This window comes from Ranitomeya variabilis, chromosome 1, assembly GCF_051348905.1.
Source record: "Ranitomeya variabilis isolate aRanVar5 chromosome 1, aRanVar5.hap1, whole genome shotgun sequence".
Taxonomy (NCBI): Eukaryota; Metazoa; Chordata; class Amphibia; order Anura; family Dendrobatidae; genus Ranitomeya; species Ranitomeya variabilis.
In genome coordinates this window covers 431322263-431342469 of record NC_135232.1, presented here as the reverse complement: position 1 = coordinate 431342469, position 20207 = coordinate 431322263, and the positions used below count along the sequence as shown (strand labels likewise).

The window sequence follows — 20207 nt, the reverse complement described above, 5'->3', positions numbered from 1 at the left end:
GAGAGCCCCTGTGTGCCTAAACATTGCAGCTCCCCCCACAGGCAACCCCATTATGGAAACTAGACCTCCCAAGGAACTAATCTAGATGTGTGGTGAGCACTTTTTACCCCCAAGTGCTTCACAGAAGTTTATAACGCAGAGCCAGTTTGTCCTGAGTACGCTGGTACCCCATATGTGGGGGTAAACCACTATTTGGGCACACGTCGGGGCTCGGAAGGGAAGTAGTGACTTTTTGGAATGCAGACTTTGATGGAATGGTCTGTGGGTGTGATGTTACGTTTGCAGAGCCCCTGATGTGCCTAAACAGTAGAAACTCCCCACAAGTGACCCCATTTTGGAAACTAGACCCCCCAAGGAACTTATCTAGATGTGTGGTGAGCACTTTTTACCCCCAAGTGCTTAACAGAATTTTATAACTTAGAGACGTGAAAATAAAAAAAATCATTTTTTTTCCCACAAAAATAAATTTTTAGCCCCCAATTTTTTATTTTCCCAAGGGTAACAGGAGAAATTAGACCCCCAAAGTTGTTGTGCAATTTTTCCTGAGTACTCTTATGCCCCATATGTTTGGGTAAACCACTGTTTGGGCGCAAGTCGGGGCTCGGAAGGGAGGGAGCAGCATTTGACTTTTTGAACGCAAGATTGGCTGGAATCAATGATGGCGCCATGTCGCTTTTGTGACCCCCTGATGTGTCTAATAGTGGAAACCCCTCAATTCTAACATGCTAACCCCTAACCATAACCCTCACCCCAACACACCCCTAATCCCATCCCTAACCACAACCCTAACCCCAACACACCCCCTAACCCTAATCCCAACCCTAAACACAAGCCTAACCCTAACCGCAACACACCCCTAAGGCTACTTTCACATTTTCGTCTTTCCTCTGCCGTCGCAATACGTCGATTTTTGAAAATGCCGGATCGTGCAAAAAATGTGACGGCCCGTCTTTTGCAAAAAAACATTCAAGGGAACGTTTTTCTGTACGTTGTATCCAGTGTTTCTGACTGCGCATGCCCAGCAGGAAATCTCGCACTCACTCTTTCCTCCCCGGGACTCCAGACGGAAATGTGAAAGGACAAACTTTCATCGGTACGTCGCGCCGACGCTTTGTGACGGGCGAGTAACGACGCAAATGTGATAGTAGCCTTACCCTAATCTTAACCCTAATCCCAACCCTAACTCTAATTGCAACCCTAAGGCTATAAGCCCACGTTGTGGATTCGTGTGCTGATTTTTCCAGTTTTTGAAAAATCCGCTGGTAAAACGCACTCCGCAAATTTCACCTCCAGTTTTACTCCTGCAGATTCTTATCGAGGAGACTGTGTAAAACATTGCGGAATCCGCACAAAGAATTGACATGCTGATGAAAATATAACAGCATTTCTGTGCTTTATTTTCCGCACCATGGGCACCTCGGATTTGGTTTTCCATAGGTTTACATGGTACTGTACAACGCATGTAAAACTGCTGCGAATCCGCAGCAAAATTCACACTCTGTGCACATACTGTACCCTAATTCCCAACCCTAATTCTAACCCTAGTGGATCAAAATGTAATTCGAATGAATGAATCTGCCGGCATTTTCGAAGATGGCGGCGCCCATCGCTGAAGACGGATGGATACCAGGAGGGACAATGGGACTCGCCGCCTTCAGTTGGTGGCGGGGGCAGATCCGCGGTCTCCAGCCGTGGCCGATGATATTGCAACATCGGCTATGGCTGGATTGTAATATTTCACCAAGTTTCATTGGTGAAATATTACAAATTGCTCTGATTGACTGTTTCACTTTCAACAGCCAATCAGAGCGATCGTAGCCATGGAGGGGTAAACCCCACCCCCACCCCCTCAACCCCCCCACCGGATGAAGTACAACTCCCCCTGTTCCTGCGGTTCGGGTGAAATTTCAGTTAACCCTTTCACCTGACCTGCAGGAATGCGATCATTATGTGACGCAGCATATGCATCACAGGTTGGATTGGCACTGATTTTCATGATGCTTACGCTGTCACGGGTTGGGAAGGGGTTAAAGACAAAAAATTGTAATAGAGTTGCTGTATAGGTAGGGAAGTAGTGTTTTTCTTTAGTAAAAAGAATTAATCGCCAGATAACCTCTTAGCTAGTGCATTAGGGGAGCGTACATCGAAATGTTAGTGACATCCATTTTCTTTTGCAAAAAAAAGCACCAGATAAATGTATGGCTAGTTGATTCAGGGTAGCTTATGCCGCAGTGGTGGTGTTTTTCTTGAGCAAAAAAAAATAGCGCTTAGTAACATAATAGGTAGGGCATTCGTGTAGTGCACGTCACTGTAATTTATTTATTTATTTATTTATTTATTTATTTTAACCCCTTCATGACCTAGCCTATTTTGACCTTAATGACCTGGCCGTTTTTTGCAATTCTGACCAGTGTCCCTTTATGAAATAATAACTCAGGAACGCTTCAGCGGATCCTAGCGGTTCTGAGATTGTTTTTTCGTGACATATTGGGCTTCATGTTAGTGGTAAATTTAGGTCGATAATTTTTGCGTTTATTTGTGAAAAAAATGCAAATTTGGCAAAAATTTTAACAATTTAGCAATTTTCACATTTTTAGTTTTTATTCTGTTAAAAGAGAAAGTTTGACACAAAATAGTTAAAAAATAACATTACCCACATGTCTACTTTACATCAGCACAATTTTGGAAACAACATTTTTTTGCTAGGAAGTTCTAAGGGTTCAATTTTGACCAGTGATTTCTCATTTTTACAATCTAAGGGGTATCGTTTCTCCTTATGGAGAGTGACATACCATCTCTGGCTTGTCAAGGTAAGGAGGCTTATTTGCCGTACAATGCTCCTCTGGGAATTTAAATATGCAAATTGCCTCTTCTGAGAAAAAGAGGACTTAACGCTATAGCGCCACCTGTTGGAAGTAGCGATCCTACAAGTCACAATCAACCCTTTAACGAGTTGTGCAATATGACTTAGGAGGGCCAACAGTCCGAAACACCGTGTCTGCGAATTGAGATACTGATTTGGCTTTTATCCTAAGTCATATGTGCTATGTGCCCACGTTGCGGATTTGTGTGAGATTTTTCCGCACCATTTTTGAAAAATCCGCACTGCGTTTTACCTGCGGATTTACCGCAGATTTCCAGTGTTTTTTTTTTGTGCGGATTCCTATTGAGGAACAGGTGTAAACGATGCAGCATCCGCACAAAGAATTGACATGCTGTGGAAAATACAATGCAGCGTTTCCGTGCTGTATTTTCCGCACCATCGGCACAGCAGATTTGGTTTTCCATAGGTTTACATGGTACTGTAAACCTGATGGAAAACTGCTACGAATCCGCAGCGGCCAATCGGCTGCAGATCCGCAGCCAAATCCGCACCGTGTGCACATAGCCTAATTCTAACCCTAACCCTAGTACTAACTCCAACCCTCGTGGAAAAATAGAAGTAAATATATTTTCTTTATTTTATTATTGTCCCTACTTATGGGGGTGATAAAGGGGGGTTCATTTACTATTTTCTTTATTTTGATCACTGTGATAGGTTTTATCACAGTGATCAAAATGTACCTGGAACGAATCTGCCTGCCGGCAGACTCGGCGGGCGCACTGCGCATGTGCCTGCTATTTTGGAACATGGCGGCGCCCATGGAGCAGACGGACGGACACCAGGAGGCTCGGTAAGTATGAGGGGGTGGGATCGGAGCACGGGGTGGTGGATCGGAGCACGGGGGGAGTGGACAGGCGGACGGAGGGGAACGGAGCACAAGACGGAGGACTGGGGAGGAGATCCGTGGCGCTGGCGGCGGGGGGGGGGGGCAGATTAGGGTTTCCAGCCATGGCCGATGATATTGCAGCATCGGCCATGGCTGGATTGTAATATTTCACCAGTTTTCATAGGTAAAATATTACAAATCCCTCTGATTGGCTGTTTCAATTTCAACAGCCAATCAGAGCAATCGTAGCCCCCCCTGGGCTGAAGTACCACTCCCCCTATCTCTGCAGATCGGGTGAAATTGGAGTTAACCCTTTCACCCGATCTGCAGGGACGCGATCCCTCCATGACGCATACTCTGCGTCACAGGTCGGATTGGCACCGACTTTCATGATGCAGCGTATGCGTCATAGGTCGGGAAGGGGTTAAATCTACTGACTTCTTTTTTTGCACATTTTTTTAAAAAATAAATAGTACCCTTTACGCAAGCCCCACACAATACAAGTATAAAAGCACCACTTACACCCCCATCCCCAGAGTTTTGAAGAATAAAATAAAAATGGCCCATTTGTCAAAAAGACTCCATTCACCAGAGGAGGCATACACTTTCCTTGCCTCAGATATGGATTCAGACAGTGAGGAAAATCCCAAATTTCACTTCCTTCTCAACAAGTGAGGAGGGGCCCCCAGCAAGGCGCCCTAGGACCCAGGCAACCCCTTCTGCAGTCGATCCTTTGTTGACTCCACACCAAGTTGACTCCTGTTATTCCAGATTTAACCCCTTAATCTCAGATGACGTACTATCCCGTCAAGGTGACCTGGGACTTAATTCCCAGTGACAGGATAGTACGTCATATGCTCCCCCCGTGAGCGCGGCCGGGTGTCAACTGACTATCGCAGCTGACATCCGGCACTATGTGCCAGGAGCAGTCACCGACCGCCCCCGGCACATTAACCCCCGGCACACTGCAATCAAACATGATCGCAGTGTTCCGGCGGTACAGGGAAGCATCGCGCAGGGAGGGGGCTGCCCTGCGTGCTTCCCTGAGACGATCGACACAAGGTGATGTGCTCACCTTGTACCGAGCATCTCCTCCCTGCAGGCCCCGGATCCAAAAAGGACGCGGGGCTACTTCCGGGTCCTGCAGGGAAGTGGCTTACCAAGTGCCTGCTCAGAGCAGGCGCTGGTAAGCTAGGAGCGCTGCATGTCAGATCTGACAGTGCTCTGCAAAGTGTCAGATAAGCGATCTGTCACTATACAGTGATGTCCCCCCTGGGACAAAGTTAAAAAAAAAAAAAATTATATGTGTAAAAAAAAAAAAAAAAAAAAAAAAAAATTCCTTAAAGAAAAAATAGTTCCCATAAATACATTTCTTTATCTAAATAAAAAAAAAACAATTAAAGTACACATATTTAGTATCGCCGCGTCCGTAACGACCCGACCTATAAAACTGTCCCACTAGTTAACCCCTTCAGTGAACACTGTAAAAAAGGCAAAAAACACTTCATACCGCCGAACAAAAAGTGGAATAACAAGCGATCAAAAAGACAGATATAAATATTCATGGTACCGCTGAAAACATCATCTTGTCCCGCAAAAAACGAGCTGCCATACAGCATCATCCGCAAAAAAAGTTATAGACCTCAGAATAAAGCAATGCAAAAATATTTTTTTTCTATAAAATAGTTTTTATCGTATAAAAGCGCCAAAACATAAAAAAAAATATAAATGAGGTATCGCTGTTATCGTACTGACCCAAAGAATAAAACTGCTTTATCAATTTTATCAAACGTGAAACGGCATATCCCCCCCCCCCCCCCCCCAAAAGAAATTCATGAATAGCTGGTTTTTGGTCATTCTGCCTCACAAAAATCAGAATAAAAAGCGATCAAAAAGTGTTACATTCCCAAAAATGGAACCAATAAAAACATCATCTTGTCCCGCAAAAAACAAGACCTCACATGACTCTGTGGACCAAAATATGGAAAAATTATAGGCCTCAAAATGTGGTAACGCAAAAAATATTTTTTGCAATAAAAAGTTTTTTAGTGTGTGACAGCTGCCAATCATAAAAATCCGATAAACCAGCTATAAAAGTAAATCAAACCCCCCTTCATCACTCCCTTAGTTAGGGAAACATTAAAAAATTTTTAAAAATGTATTTATTTCCATTGTCCCATTAGGGCTAGGGTTAGGGCTAAAGTTAGGGTTTGGTGCTAAAGGTAGGTTTGGGGCTAAAGTTAGTTTGGATTACATTTACGGTTGGGATTAGGGTTAGGGGTGTGTCAGGGATAGGGGGTGGTGGTTAGGGTTATGGTTTGGATTAGGGTTAGGGGTGTGTTTGGGATAGGGTTTCAGTTAGAATTTGGGGTTTCCACTGTTTAGGCACATCAGTGCTGTCGAAATGCGCCATGGCGTCCGATCCCAATTCCAGCCAATTCTGCGTTGAAAAAGTAAAAGTGCTCCTTCCCTTCCGAGCTCTCCCGTGCACAAAAACAGGGGTTTACCCCAACATATGGGGTATCAACATACTCAGGACAAATTGGACAACAACACTTAGGGTCCAATTTCTCTTGTTACCGTTGGGAAAATAAAAATTGGAGGGGGGGTGGGAAAATTTTTTTAATTTTCACGACTCTGCGTTACAAACTGTAGTGAAACACTTGGGGGTTCAAAGTTCTCAACACACATCTAGATAAGTTCCTTGGGGGGGTCTAGTTTCCAAAATGGTGTCACTTGTGGGGGGTCTCTACTGTTTAGGTGCATCAGGGGCTCTGCAAATGCAACGTGACGCCTGCAGACCAATCCATCTAAGTCTGCATTCCAAATGGCTCCTTCCCTTCCGAGCTCTGCCATGCGCCCAAACGGTGGTCCCCCCCCCACATATGGGGTATCAGCGTACTCTGGACAAATTGGATAACAACTTTTGGGGTCGAATTTCTCCTTTTACCCTTGGGAAAATAAAAAACTGGGGGCTAAAAAATAATTTTTGTGAAAAAAAAAAAAAAATATTTTTTTTTATTTTCACGGCTCTGCGTTACAAACTGTAGTGAAACACTTGGGGGTTCAAAGCTGTCAAAACACATCTAGATAAGTTCCTTAGGGGGTCTACTTTCCAAAATGGTGTCTCTTGTGGGGGGTTTCAATGTTTAGGCACATCAGGGGCTCTCCAAACGTGACATGGCATCCCATCTCAATTCCAGTCAATTTTGCATTGAAAAGTCAAATGGCGCTCCTTCCCTTCCGAGCTCTGCCATGCGCCCAAACAGTGGTTTACCCCCACATATGGGGTATCGGCGTACTCAGGACAAATGGCACAACTTTTGGGGTCCAATTTCTTCTCTTACCCTTGGGAAAATAAAAAAATTGGGGGCGAAAAGATCATATTTGTGAAAAAATATGATTTTTTTATTTTGACGACTCTGACCCACCAAGTGCTTCACAGAAGTTTATAATGCAAAGTGCTCACCACACATCTAGATAAGTTCCTTAGGGGGTCTACTTTCCAAAATGGTGTCACTTGTGGGGGGTTTCCATGTTTAGGCACATCAAGGGCTCTCCAAACGTGACATGGCTTCCCATCTCAATTCCAGTCAATTTTGCATTGAAAAGTCAAATGGCGCTCCTTCCCTTCCGAGCTCTGCCGTGCACCCAAACAGTGGTTTACCCCCACATATGGGGTATCGTCGTACTCAGAACAAAATGTTTCAAATGTGATGTGGTCCCTAAAAAAAAATTGCTGTTGTAAAAATGAGAAATTGCTGGTCAACTTTTAACCCTTATAACTCCCTAACAATAAAACATTTTGGTTCCAAAATTGTGTTGATGTAAAGTAGACATGTGGGAAATGTTACTTATTAATTATTTTGTGTGACATATCTCTGTGATTTAAGGGCATAAAAATTCAAAGTTGGAAAATTGCTGAATTTTCAAAATTTTCGCCAAATTTCCATTTTTTCACAAACGCAAGTTATATTGAAGAAATGTTACCACTATCATGAAGTACAATATGTCACGAGAAAACAATGTCCGAATCACTGGGATCCGTTGAAGTGTTCCAGAGTTATAACCTCATAAAGACAGTGGTCAGAATTGTAAAAATTGGCCCGGTCATTAACGTGCACCCTTGGGGCTTAAGGGGTTAATTGGCAGCTCAGGAATCCAATTTGATGCTACAGGTCTCGCTAAAATTAACTTTCAAATTCTTTCAGCAAGGAAATAACAAATCTTACAGTGGCCCAGACAAATTTTTATGCCCATATTCACCCAAAATCAAACATCCTCATACTCAAGATAATTTCTGCTGCATTTACAGGGGCTTGACATTTTGGGGCATTGTGGTGCATGTGAGCATTGTCAGAAGACCACACATACTGGAGTACTGATATTCTCTACAGCACACCTATATTGCACACCTATATTACGTATGGCCATGAAAAGGACACTATGTGAAGTGATCCAAAAATGTTTTCATTAGTGGTAATGCGCAGTGTCCTCCCCGAGACTATCAAAACTCTGATGGTCTATATACAATTTGGCCAGTAGTTGACCACTGCAGCAGAAAAGAGATGAACCTCTGGTTCTTTTTAAAGGAAAACTAAAATTCTGACAACACAGGCTCAGTAAGAGGGCCAGGTGCGGAATTAAACTGTACAAGCTGTGCTAGAGTACCTCAGGACACACCCACAGATTTAGGATCTACAAAGGGAAAGACACCCAGACTAACCCCTCAGGAAAAGGGAGCATTGAGGGGGTGAGTGGGAAAATTGTGTGGTAAATGCTGCACCCACTGCTTGATAATGTTTTTCACCTCTACCTACGTATCTTTTACACCAGCATCCCACTCTTCAAGACCCTGTCGGTGGTACAGTTGCATGTGGCACCGTGTAAAAAAAAAAATATATCAGAGGCCTCCCTAAGCCGCTAATTGGGCAACTGCTGAGAAAGGGCGGAAGCGGAGCCCAGTGCAGGGACAACATGCGCCACCATACACCATAACAGATTTTGTCATTGTATGAGGTACCCACAACACAAGTCTCAAAGCCAGATTGTATCCTGTATTATAATAAGTATGTGGGGTGTAGATCTCTCAGATCAGGTCCTCAAACCATACAGTGCCATGCGAAAAACGAAAATATGGTACAAAAAAATTACACAACAATTTTTGGTGTCCATTTTCTGCTGTTACCTTTATGAAAATAAAAAATTGGGGCTAAAAAGCATTTGTGGAAAAAGATTTTTTTTTTTTTATTTTCATGGCTCAATGTTATAAATTTCTGAGAAGCACCTTGGGGAGATGCATCGAAATAATTACTTGAAGGGTGTAGTTTCCAAAACTGAGTCACTGGTGGGGGATTTCCACTGTTTAGGCACTTCAGGGGCTCTCCAATGCGACATGGTCATACAGACCCCTCAAAGTCAGTTCAAATGTGATGTGGCCCTTAAAAAAAAAAAATAATAATTTTGTTGGAAAAATAAATTGCTGTTCAACTTTTAGGACATGTGCGCACGTGGAGTTATTAAAGCACAAGTTATTTTGGCATTTATTTTGTGCATTTTTTTTACGGCAATGACTACCGTATATACTCGAGTATAAGCCGACCCGAGTATAAGCCGACCCCCCTAATTTTGCCACAAAAAACTGGGAAAACTTATTGACTCAAGTATAAGCCTAGGGTGGAAAATGCAGCAGCTACCGGTGAATTTCAAAAATAAAAATAGATGCTCCATACCGTTCATTATGGCCCCATAGCTGTGCCATATAGTGCTCTGCACCGTTCATTATTGCCCCATAGCTGTGCCATATAGTGCTCTGCACCGTTCATTATTGCCCCATAGCTGTGCCATATAGTGCTCTGCACCGTTCATTATTGCCCCATAGCTGTGCCATATAGTGCTCTGCACCGTTCATTATGGCCCCATAGATGCTCCATAGAAAGCTGTGCCATTGCTGCTGCTGCTGCAATAAAAAAAAAACGACATACTCACCTCTCTTGCTTGCAGCTCCTCAGCGTCTCGTCCCGGCGTCTCTCCGCACTGACTGATCAGGCAGAGGGCGGTGCGCACACTATATGCATCGTCGCGCCCTCTGACCTGCACAGTCAGTGCGGAGAGACACCGGGAAGATGGAGCGGCGCCCGGCGTGTGGAACGCGGACAGGTGAATATGTAATACTTACCTGCTCCCGGCGTCCCGCTCCTTCCTCCTGACAGCTGGTCTTCGGTGCCGCAGCCTCTTCCTCTATCAGCGGTCACCGTTATGAATATGCGGCTCCACTCCTATGGGAGTGGAGTCCATATTCATTTCTCTAATGAGCAGTCCCACGTGACCGCTGAACAGGGGAAGAGCTGCGGCACCCGGAGACCGTGGGACTGCAGGGACAGCGCCAGGAGCCCCGGAAGCAGGTGAGTATGCCTCAGTGCCCTCTCCCCCTCACCCGCCGACCCTGCCGCTGACCGTGACTCGAGTATAAGCCGAGAGGGGCACTTTCAGCCCAAAAATTTGGGCTGAAAATCTCGGCTTATACTCGAGTATATACGGTACTTTTTGAAGCTAAATAAAAATATTTCAAAAAATGAAAAAAAGTTGTGGTGTATTTTCCTTGTTCAGCACCTTGTTTTTCATGCTTATTTGCCCCTCTCCCAGGCTAAAAATACCAGCCCTCAGTTTTCCCAGAAATGGCACTTCATATTTGAAGCACCACTTAGCCAATGTTCTTTCTGATGCATTGGTGCATTTGAATCTGGGAAATGGAATTAGGGGTTAGTGTAAGCAGCTGTCGCTGACACCAAGCCCTAGGTTTAGTAATAAAGCTTACGTTTGCGAAAATAAAAATAAAAAAACATTGGGGTCTAAAGTTAAATTTTTATGACAAGTTAAATGTTCAGTTAATAAACTTCTTGAATGTGGTTTTAGGCACCTTGAGGGGTACAGTTTTTAGACTGGTGTCACGTTTGGGTATTTGCCGAATAGGCCCCTCAAAGTGAATTCAAATGTGATGTGGTGCCTGAAAAAAGTTTTGTTGTAAAAAGAGAGATCGCTAGTTAACTTTTAACCCTTATAACTTCCAAAAAGTTTCAAAAATTGTGCTGATGTAAAGTAGACATGTGAAAAATGCTATTTATTCACTTTTTTGTTTGACATAACTCTGATTTAAGGGCATAAAAATTAAAAGTTTGAAAATTGCTGAATTTTGCAAATTTTCACCAAATTTCTGATTTATTTATTTATTTTTTAAATAAACGCAAGTCATATCAATGAAATTTTACCACTGTCATGAAGTACAATATGTCCCGAAAACAATCTCAGAATCGGTGGGATCCGTTGACCTGGCCTGGTCATGAAGCTCAAAACAAGCTCGTGGGTGAAGGGTTAGTGTCACTACAAATGTAAAGTGGTCCCGAAAATTATAGGTTTAGTAACTTTCATTGAAAAAAATGAAAAACTGCTGCTAAACTTTTTAACTCTTTTAACAGCCGAACTAAAAAGTTAAAAAAAAAATGATGCTACTGTAAAATAATCATACAAAATGCCGTGTGCACTACTGGAAAGGATGGTGCTAAGGTTAGGTTCCCACACCTTCATAGACTATAATCAAAAAGAACCTAGCACTCAACTTGATGCTTTAGAGTGAGCTTTATTGTAGTGGTACTCAATACCTACATATGGACCTTCGTCAGTAACTGCATGTGAAAAACAACCAGATGTGAAAACCATAACAAAAGGTTAAATAAAAATAAGCAAAACAATTATACAAATAAAGTATATACAAGGATATTGAAGAGAGATTACAGCATCGATACAAAATTCTGGTCAAATGCATCAAAGAAATATACGCTGGGGAGAAGCCCCAAGTATCTAGGCTAAATGCTCCACTTTGCCTGAATAGAGGGGGACCACCCAGACATAATAGTGAGGAGAGAGGTACATACCGTACTTAGAGAGTAGAAAGAGGACCATAGGGTCAAGAGGCACGAAGAAGCGGCGTCTGTAGGTGTACAAAAACCCCCCTTATGAGACTCCTATCAGTGGATAGATGAGTGATGTGAGGGGATATACGGTAAACCATACCTTATACGTGCGCCAGATAGGAGCGGTACTGTGGGTGTATAATGATAAAGGATTACATACCGGTAAAGAATCGGCAGAGCAAGACATGCGCTAGTGCTGAGATTTACCTGCGGAGACCGTGATAGATAGTGGCGAAGACAGACGCGGATTCCACCGCTGGTCTGTCAGAATAGAAAAAGGCCGCCGTATAATAGGAGGGGGGCGGGACAAACAATGCCAGAAAGCCAATCAGCGGCTGGGAAGCAGACCGGAAGTGACGTCGCGCGAGGATTGCCGCAATGTGCAGCTATGTGCAGGGCTGTTAATATGTGGTGAGCGGAAATAACGTCACGTCTAGGTAACGCAGCGATACAATGCCACAGGTAGGAAATGGAACCCGTAAATAGCGCTAGGAGGAAGATATAATGAAAAACAGAAAACAAGGATGTAGAATTACTAGGCAGATTGCGGGACAAATAGACGTAGAGCTGAAGTGCCCAATTTGAGAATCTGTAGAAGGTGAACGAACTCCTTGGTGATGGTGCTCCTATGTTCTATCATTTTGCCGTGTGACACAATAGGCAGGTGTGAATAGTGGACTTGGTCCAGTGAGACATACGGGTAGGATAAAAGAGATCTCAGTACAGGCGACTCTAATGGCAAAAAAAGAAAGAGAGTTAGCTGACGGTATAATATACATACGGTACATAAGTAAATAAACAATAGGATTAATGGAGTCCGTAATGACCTGTGGATTAAATACATAACGCCATAATATTGAAATTACCAGCTAATAGAGTAATACAATCTCAGAGGAAAGAGGCTAGATCATAGTCTCTATTGAGTCCCAAAGGATGAAGGGTCTCCAATGTATGAATCCAAAATGCCTCCCGTCGCTTAAGACTGGCAACCCGGTCACCACCCCGCCGGATAGGGGGGATGTGTTCTATGACCTGATACTGTAACTGTGAAACATTGTGGCCCTGGTTGTGAAAGTGAAGGGGAATAGGTAACAGTAGGTTCTTCCGGCGTATCGTCGATTTATGTTTAGAAACTCGGTCTCGTATAGGTTGCGTGGTTTCCCCTATGTATAGAAGTCCACAGGGGCATTTAATTAGGTATATAACCCACGATGAAGCACATGTAAAGTAATCTGGAATGCGAAATGACTTACCGGACCGAGGATGGTGAAAGGAAGAGCCTTTAAGCACATTATGGCATTGAGAACAGTTAAGGCATGGGAAAGTCCCTGTACGTGGACTCTGTAGAAACCGTTGGCGAGGAGATGAAATACCTGATCCCAGGTCTGCCCTAACTAAAGAGTCCTTGAGGTTGGGTGGGCGTTTGAAACAGGGAAGGAAAGGGTTCTGGAATTCAGGTATTTTGGGGTATCCCTTGGACAGCAGGTGCCAGTGCCGGCGTATCGACCTATGTAAGATGTATGTGAACGGATGATATGAATGGACAAACGGAATCCGATTGGAGGCTCTATTGGATCGTGGGATAGGTGGGGCAGCAGCTTTTTCCAATATAGATGGTGGATAACCCCGTTGGGTAAATTTAGAGGCCATTTCCTGGAGGCGGACCGGTCTCAGCTCCGTGTCTGACACGATTTTTGAGACCCGATGGAATTGGGACTTGGGTACTGAATTTTTGGTGGCAGGGGGATGGAAGCTTGTGAAGTGTAGCAAGCTGTTGCGGTCGGTACTTTTTGTGTAGAGGTCAGTGGCTATAGAGCCATCAGATTGGAGAATGACAATGGTGTCCAGGAAATTAACCTGTGTTGTACTGTGGGACATGGTGAAAGAAATACCCGGCCAGGCCGTGTTGAGCCAATCGAAGAGTGCCGTGAGGGCTTCCACCGAGCCCCCCCATATGCAGAAGACATCATCGATGTAACGTTTCCACATGATGACGTTGTCACGAAAAAGTGGGTGAGGGTATATCACTCTCCTCAAAATCGGCCATGTAGCAGTTGGCATACGGGGGTGCTACGTTGGAGCCCATCGCGGTGCCACGGATTTGTAAAAAAGTCATCCTGAAATAGAAAATAATTCCGGGTGAGAACGATGGTTAGTAATTCGATGCACAAATGAATCTGGTCGGGTAAAAGGCCGGATTGGGTCAGGAGTTTATGGACCGAGTTGATACCCTCTACATGGGGGATAGATGTATATAAGTCCTTAACATCCATGGTTACTAGTATGGAGTGTGGAGGAATGGGACTTATATCCTTCAGGATACTGAGGAAAGAACCTGTATCCAGGATAAAGGATCTGGATGACCTGATCATTGGGGTAAGAATCTTTTCTAGGTAGATAGCCAACGGGGAAAGAATAGAGTCGGTAGATGCGACTATGGGCCTCCCTGGGGGTTTCTCTAAGTTTTTATGAATTTTCGGAATAGTATAAAACACTGGAGTAATGGGATGTGACTTAGTGAGAAAGTCCCGTGTTTTGGGGTCTAAGACACCTAGCTCAGTATATTTCACAAGTGTGTCTGAGATGATTTGTCGAGTTGCGGATAAGGGGTCATGTTGTAACTTAACATAGACCGTGGAGTTATTTAGTTGGCGTTTTATTTCTTGAAGATAGTCGGATCTATTCATTATCACAAGGGCGCCCCCTTTGTCTGCGGGTTTCAAAATGAGGTTGCTATCATTCTGTAGGCTCCGTAGGGCTTGTCGTTCTATGGAGGAGAGATTGGGGGGAAAAAATAGTTTACCCTTTCTGATATCCTCACATAACGATTTAAACGACTTTGACGAAGCCTATAAAAGACTCCATGGCATGTGAGCCTTGTGGTGGTCTGAAATGACTTTTAGTGTAGAGGCCTAGACTTCGTGATGAGAGAGGATCGTCAGGTGAGACTACTGAAGGCTGAGTGGAGGGTGATTCAGGGGATGTAGAAAAAAAGGCCTTCAGTCTAAGGGATCTAAAGAATCTTTGAAGGTCCATTTCGAGGTCAAATGTATGACATTGGTATGAAGGACAAAATGACAAGCCCTTCTGCAGGACTTTATATTCCGCAACACCCAGCAGTCTATCAGAGATGTTGATTACCAACGGATTAGTACCTGAGATCTCGTGATCCTCCCCAGGGCCGAGTCTCCTCCTGTGTCCATGGCCGCGCCTCGTGGCCTTCTTCTCGGGAAGTGGTGTCGTTGGCCTAAAAAACGTGGTGGGAGAGTAGCAGGGGTACCCAACTCTTGTTCTGAGCCTGATGTCGAATAGTCGGGGGAGGTACGTTGAACTTGGCGAGATGCATTTCGACGACCGGAGAAGGTGTCCTGCCATCTGTATACCTGCTGGCGCTCGTAGTCCTCCGTATCTCTGTTGAACTTGCTACGTTTTCTGTCCTGTGTCTCCCGTCGATGTTTATCGATGTTTTTGGCTATCTGGTCCTTGAGAGTGGTGAGTTCCTCGGGACACCCGGATGAAGATAGTTGAGCCTCGATGGATTTGATGGTCTCGGAGCTAGCGGAGATCGCCTTCTGTAGGTGCTCGATCGTCAGGGTGATAATATCAAAAGAACACTTGTTTAGTATTTGTTCGTACTTAATGCAATATTCAGGAGAGTCCCGAAACTGACTGGTGTCACGTTTGGGTATTTGCCGAATAGGCCCCTCAAAGTGAATTCAAATGTGATGTGGTGCCTGAAAAAAGTTTTGTTGTAAAAAGAGAGATCGCTAGTTAACTTTTAACCCTTATAACTTCCAAAAAGTTTCAAAAATTGTGCTGATGTAAAGTAGACATGTGAAAAATGCTATTTATTCACTTTTTTGTTTGACATAACTCTGATTTAAGGGCATAAAAATTAAAAGTTTGAAAATTGCTGAATTTTGCAAATTTTCACCAAATTTCTGATTTATTTATTTATTTTTTAAATAAACGCAAGTCATATCAATGAAATTTTACCACTGTCATGAAGTACAATATGTCCCGAAAACAATCTCAGAATCGGTGGGATCCGTTGACCTGGCCTGGTCATGAAGCTCAAAACAAGCTCGTGGGTGAAGGGTTAGTGTCACTACAAATGTAAAGTGGTCCCGAAAATTATAGGTTTTGTAACTTTCATTGAAAAAAATGAAAAACTGCTGCTAAACTTTTTAACTCTTTTAACAGCCGAACTAAAAAGTTTTTAAAAAATGATGCTACTGTAAAATAGACATGTTTAGCATCTGTTTGCTGTTGTAGGGCGATCTCTTATGAGGGCATAAAAATTTGAAAATGTTCTATATTTGTCTAATTTTAGATATATTTTCGTACACCCAAATATTGTCTACCTTTGCTACTAATGCAAAGTACAATGTGTCATGAAAAAATTGCCAGATTCACTGAGATGTGTGCACCGATGGACACACACGGGATAAACCCTCCTGTGCAAGAACATTATATGGGCACTTTCCAGTCCAATAGCTCATCATTATGCATTATTCCACCTGCCTTGGAGGTGAAAATTGTCTCCCTAACCTCTTGGACCCCTGTGCGACTGCTCAGGTTGCACCAATGAGGTGTCTGTCCCTGGATATGTGTAACGATTCCAGAGTTATCAAGTAACAGATTTAAAAAATTTAGTCTGGATTGGAAGGTGAAATCTGGCTTTCGCAGGAAGAGGTTACCGAATTTTTCAGACCATAAGATGCACTTTTTCCCCAAAATATTTTGGGGGAAAATGGGGGTGTGTCTTATGGTCTAAATATACTTACAAATACTATGGCTGCGATCCCGATCCAACGATGCAGGGCTATGTGCCTCCCTTCCCAGGCTGGTGCGGCTGTTTGATAATCTGTGGGCCCCGCCGGCATTTCGTGAAAGCTCAGAGGCCCCCACAGATCCAGTGCTGTGATGCGGTGGCCTCCGTGAAAATGGCTGCTGGGGGCGGCACATGCTCATATTCAGATCTCTGCAACTAGATCTTGTCCCGAGATCTGAATCTGAGCATGCTCTGCCCCCGGTGGCCATTTTCCCAGAGGCCACCGCCTGCTCAAATTCAGATCTCTGCAATGAGATCTCGTCCCGAGATCTGAAACTGAGCATGCGCCGCTCCCGGCGGCCATTTTCCCGGAGGCCACCACATCGCAGCACTGGATTTGCAGGGGCCTCCGGGCTTTCACAAAATGACAGCGCTGCCGCCCCACAGAGGACCACTGCCGCACCAGCCTGGGATGGGCTTTTCCCAGAGTCCACCGCACCAGCCTGGATCACCGAACAACCCCTATGATCACCCCCCCCCACCCCCACCCCCGGTTAAGCTGAAATCGGACTGTAAGGGTATGTGCACACATTGTGGATTTTTCTGCATGGATTCTGAAAAATTTTTATCCGCAGATTTTGTAAGGATTTTGCCTGCGTTTTTACACCTGTGGATTCCAATTATGTAGGTGTAAACTGCTGCGGAATCCGCACAAAGAATTGATATGCTGTGGAAAATAAACTGCAGCGTTTCGGCACAGAATGGAATTTTCTGCAGCATGTGCACTGCGGATTTGGTTTTCCATAGGTTTACATGGTACTGTACAACGCATGGAAAGCTGCTGCGAATCCGCAGCGTCAGATCCGCAGCCAAATCCGCAACGTGTGCACATGCCCTAAGACGGATTCCCATTTGACACATTGTTTTTTCCCTATTTTCCTTCTGAAAATTTGGGGTGCGTCTTAGTCCCAAAAATACAGCAAATGTTACTCCTTCTGCAAAATAACTTCCACCAGTGTACAGTAAATTTACCTCCGACGGTGTAATTAAAGTTATAATCTCATGTGTGAATATACAAAGTTTGTACCCATATTTTATTTAACCAGTACAGGGTTTTTGAGAAACAGACATATATATTTTGCTGCTAAACTTTTCTCGTCTGAACAGTCAGATGTTTGCCTTTTCTTTTGTGAATCATAGGGTTGATTCTCAAGTTATTTTTTTATTATCCTTTACTTTTTTTTCTTACTTGTTTTCTGCAAATATCAAGGAAAAAGTATCCACTTTATATTTTTTCTCATTTTTTTTTTCTTTCTTTAGCAGAAGACCATTAAAAAAATGTTTAAATTGTTCCCCTTTTCATGCAGAAACCTTGCAGAAATTTCTGCAAGCAAATACACAACGTGTGCACATGCCCTTTTAGTCTATAGGCAGTCTAGTAGAAGTTAAAGCAAAACCTTTCCCATGGCTTTTAGCTTAACAGCTGGAGGGTATTGCATATATTCCCATGAAGTTTTTGCCACAAATTCTGTCCCAAGTCATCATTGAGCAATAAATAAGGAATACTGTGTTAAAAAGAACCTGTCCATGATCCATACTGCCCAGACCATAGCAGCATGAATCGGATTGTGGTGGTTGTTGCAGCTGTGTGTGTGTGATTCTCTGCTGAATTTGAAAGAAAGCCTTATTTGAAAAGCCAGCCGGTGACTGTCTTTCATAACTAGGCGGAGGTGGTGTCAAGCACTTTCTCCTTAAACAGATTGTCTATCACAAGAGACTAGTCATTCAAGATGTATAGTTCCCAGCCAGCTTTTCAAATGCCTTACTCTAAAATGCCACAGCAATTAAGAGTAAAACCTACACATATGCAATAGCGCAGCCAGACTGATTCATGCTGCCCATTGTTTGAGCAGTAGGAGCACGATGTCGGTGAACACTGTGGATGATGTGGGATGCGTCATCCACACGAAGCACAGGAGGAGGACGGCATCGCAAGAAGAGAGGAGACACCAGACCAAAACAGCGACACCCGTTGGATCCAACCGCCCTGCAGGTGAGTATATTAAAAGGTCTTTTATCTTGCGGGCTGGATGAGAGGCATATTAGAATGCTGTATATCAGGGCTGAAAGGTACAGGCCTTACCTCATATGGGACAAACCTGGTGACAACTTTCATGTAAAGCACAATTATGATGCTATACAATAGGACTTCAAAAATTCTCCAGCATGACATTTGAGATTGTGCAATTTAACTTTATTAAAATACATAAATTCCGATTTATGGCACGGAGCATGATATTCTGTGCGACCTATTGTGGAAGCAGGCCAACTCTTCTAAGGTTTAGAATATTGGCTGAGACTATCAATCACGCTGTTGTATAACGGACACACATGGAGCTGGACTCTATAATCAAGGCCATTTGGTTTCTGTTTTGATGGCTATTTTACTATAAAAAATGGTACATCATGATCCTTTTTTCTAGTAAAAAGCAGAACATATTGACCGTTCCTCCTAAAGGATGTTCCTGATGTATAAACCTAGACTTATTGCAGGTGAAATGATCTTTTGCATGTGTTGCCCTTTATTTCAGTTTTTAATTTTCTATATTTTAATAGGTGTTTCCAGGGGGGTTGGATTCATTCGGTTTGACAAAAGGATTGAAGCTGAGGAAGCCATTAAAGGCCTAAATGGACAAAAACCACCTGGAGCAACAGAACCCATAACTGTTAAATTTGCCAACAACCCAAGCCAAAAAGTAAACCACACTATTCTGTCCCAGTTATATCAGTCTCCAAACCGGAGGTACCCAGGACCACTTGCACAACAAGCTCAAAGATTTAGGTTTGTTTATTCACTTTTCTTGAGAATACTTACCATAAGTGCTGTGTATTACTATTTTCACTTTGCTTTAAAGGGATTCTCTAGCAAGGTTTTTGCCACCTAATCTAAGAGCAGCATAATGTAGACACAAGTCCTGATTCTAATGATGTATCATACTGGGCTGCTTGCTGTAGTTTGAATAAAATCACTTTGTCAACTGGAGATTCATTAGCGGACTAGTGAACCTTTAGACATGTAGTCCTCCATATTTATGAGTTTCGTATAACCCCACCCCCATCACTGACAGCTTTCTGCCTATTCACAGTATAGGCAGAAAGCTGATAATCCCTGGTGTGGGTGGGGTTATACAGATTTCAGCATTCAGAGAACTGGTAGATCTGCAGCAGACCAGTAAGTGATCTCTGGAATCGGGGTCTCTGTCCCTACATCATGCTATTCCCAAAAGGGGTAACAAAAACCTGGTGACAGATCGCTTTTAATAGTGTTGGGTACTATTTTTCTTTTTTTTTTCCTTGGAGCGGGGGGATAGGGTTGTATGCCTCTTTATAATGTATTATTGAATTGTTTGGTTGTAATTGTAAATTCTATGGCAGCTCCACTTGACATGAAAGTACATATAAGTATATATAAGTATATATAATTAAAGGGATTGTCCCCTTTCAGAAAATCCTGATTCTTGGGTGCAGTTTTAGTAAGGAAAAAAAGCTTCCATTCTCTAGCCTTCTGTGTCCTCTGCTTCTGCTTTTGGTATCTCATATTGGCTGCAGCAATGCTGATATTATGTTGACTGTATGGCAGCCATTCGGGGAGTTCAGCAGCTCTGCCTTTGTACACTAAATGCCCTACTCAGATGAAACTTCTGCTCTGCAGCCGGTATCCGTGACCTGGAATAGGGGTTATTACTGTGCCAA

The 20207-nt window shown here is 43.5% G+C and overlaps 1 protein-coding gene across 10 annotated transcripts in view; it reads left to right on the top strand.

Moving 5' to 3' along the window:
- ELAVL2 (ELAV like RNA binding protein 2) overlaps positions 1 to 20207 on the top strand; it is a 245677-nt gene that overhangs the window by 190705 nt on the left and 34765 nt on the right. For all 10 annotated transcript variants that reach the window (XM_077249294.1, XM_077249297.1, XM_077249293.1 and 7 more), the window contains one exon: positions 19071 to 19296. In XM_077249294.1, coding sequence (XP_077105409.1) covers positions 19071 to 19296 — 226 coding nt within the window. The remainder of the gene's footprint in view (positions 1 to 19070; positions 19297 to 20207) is intronic.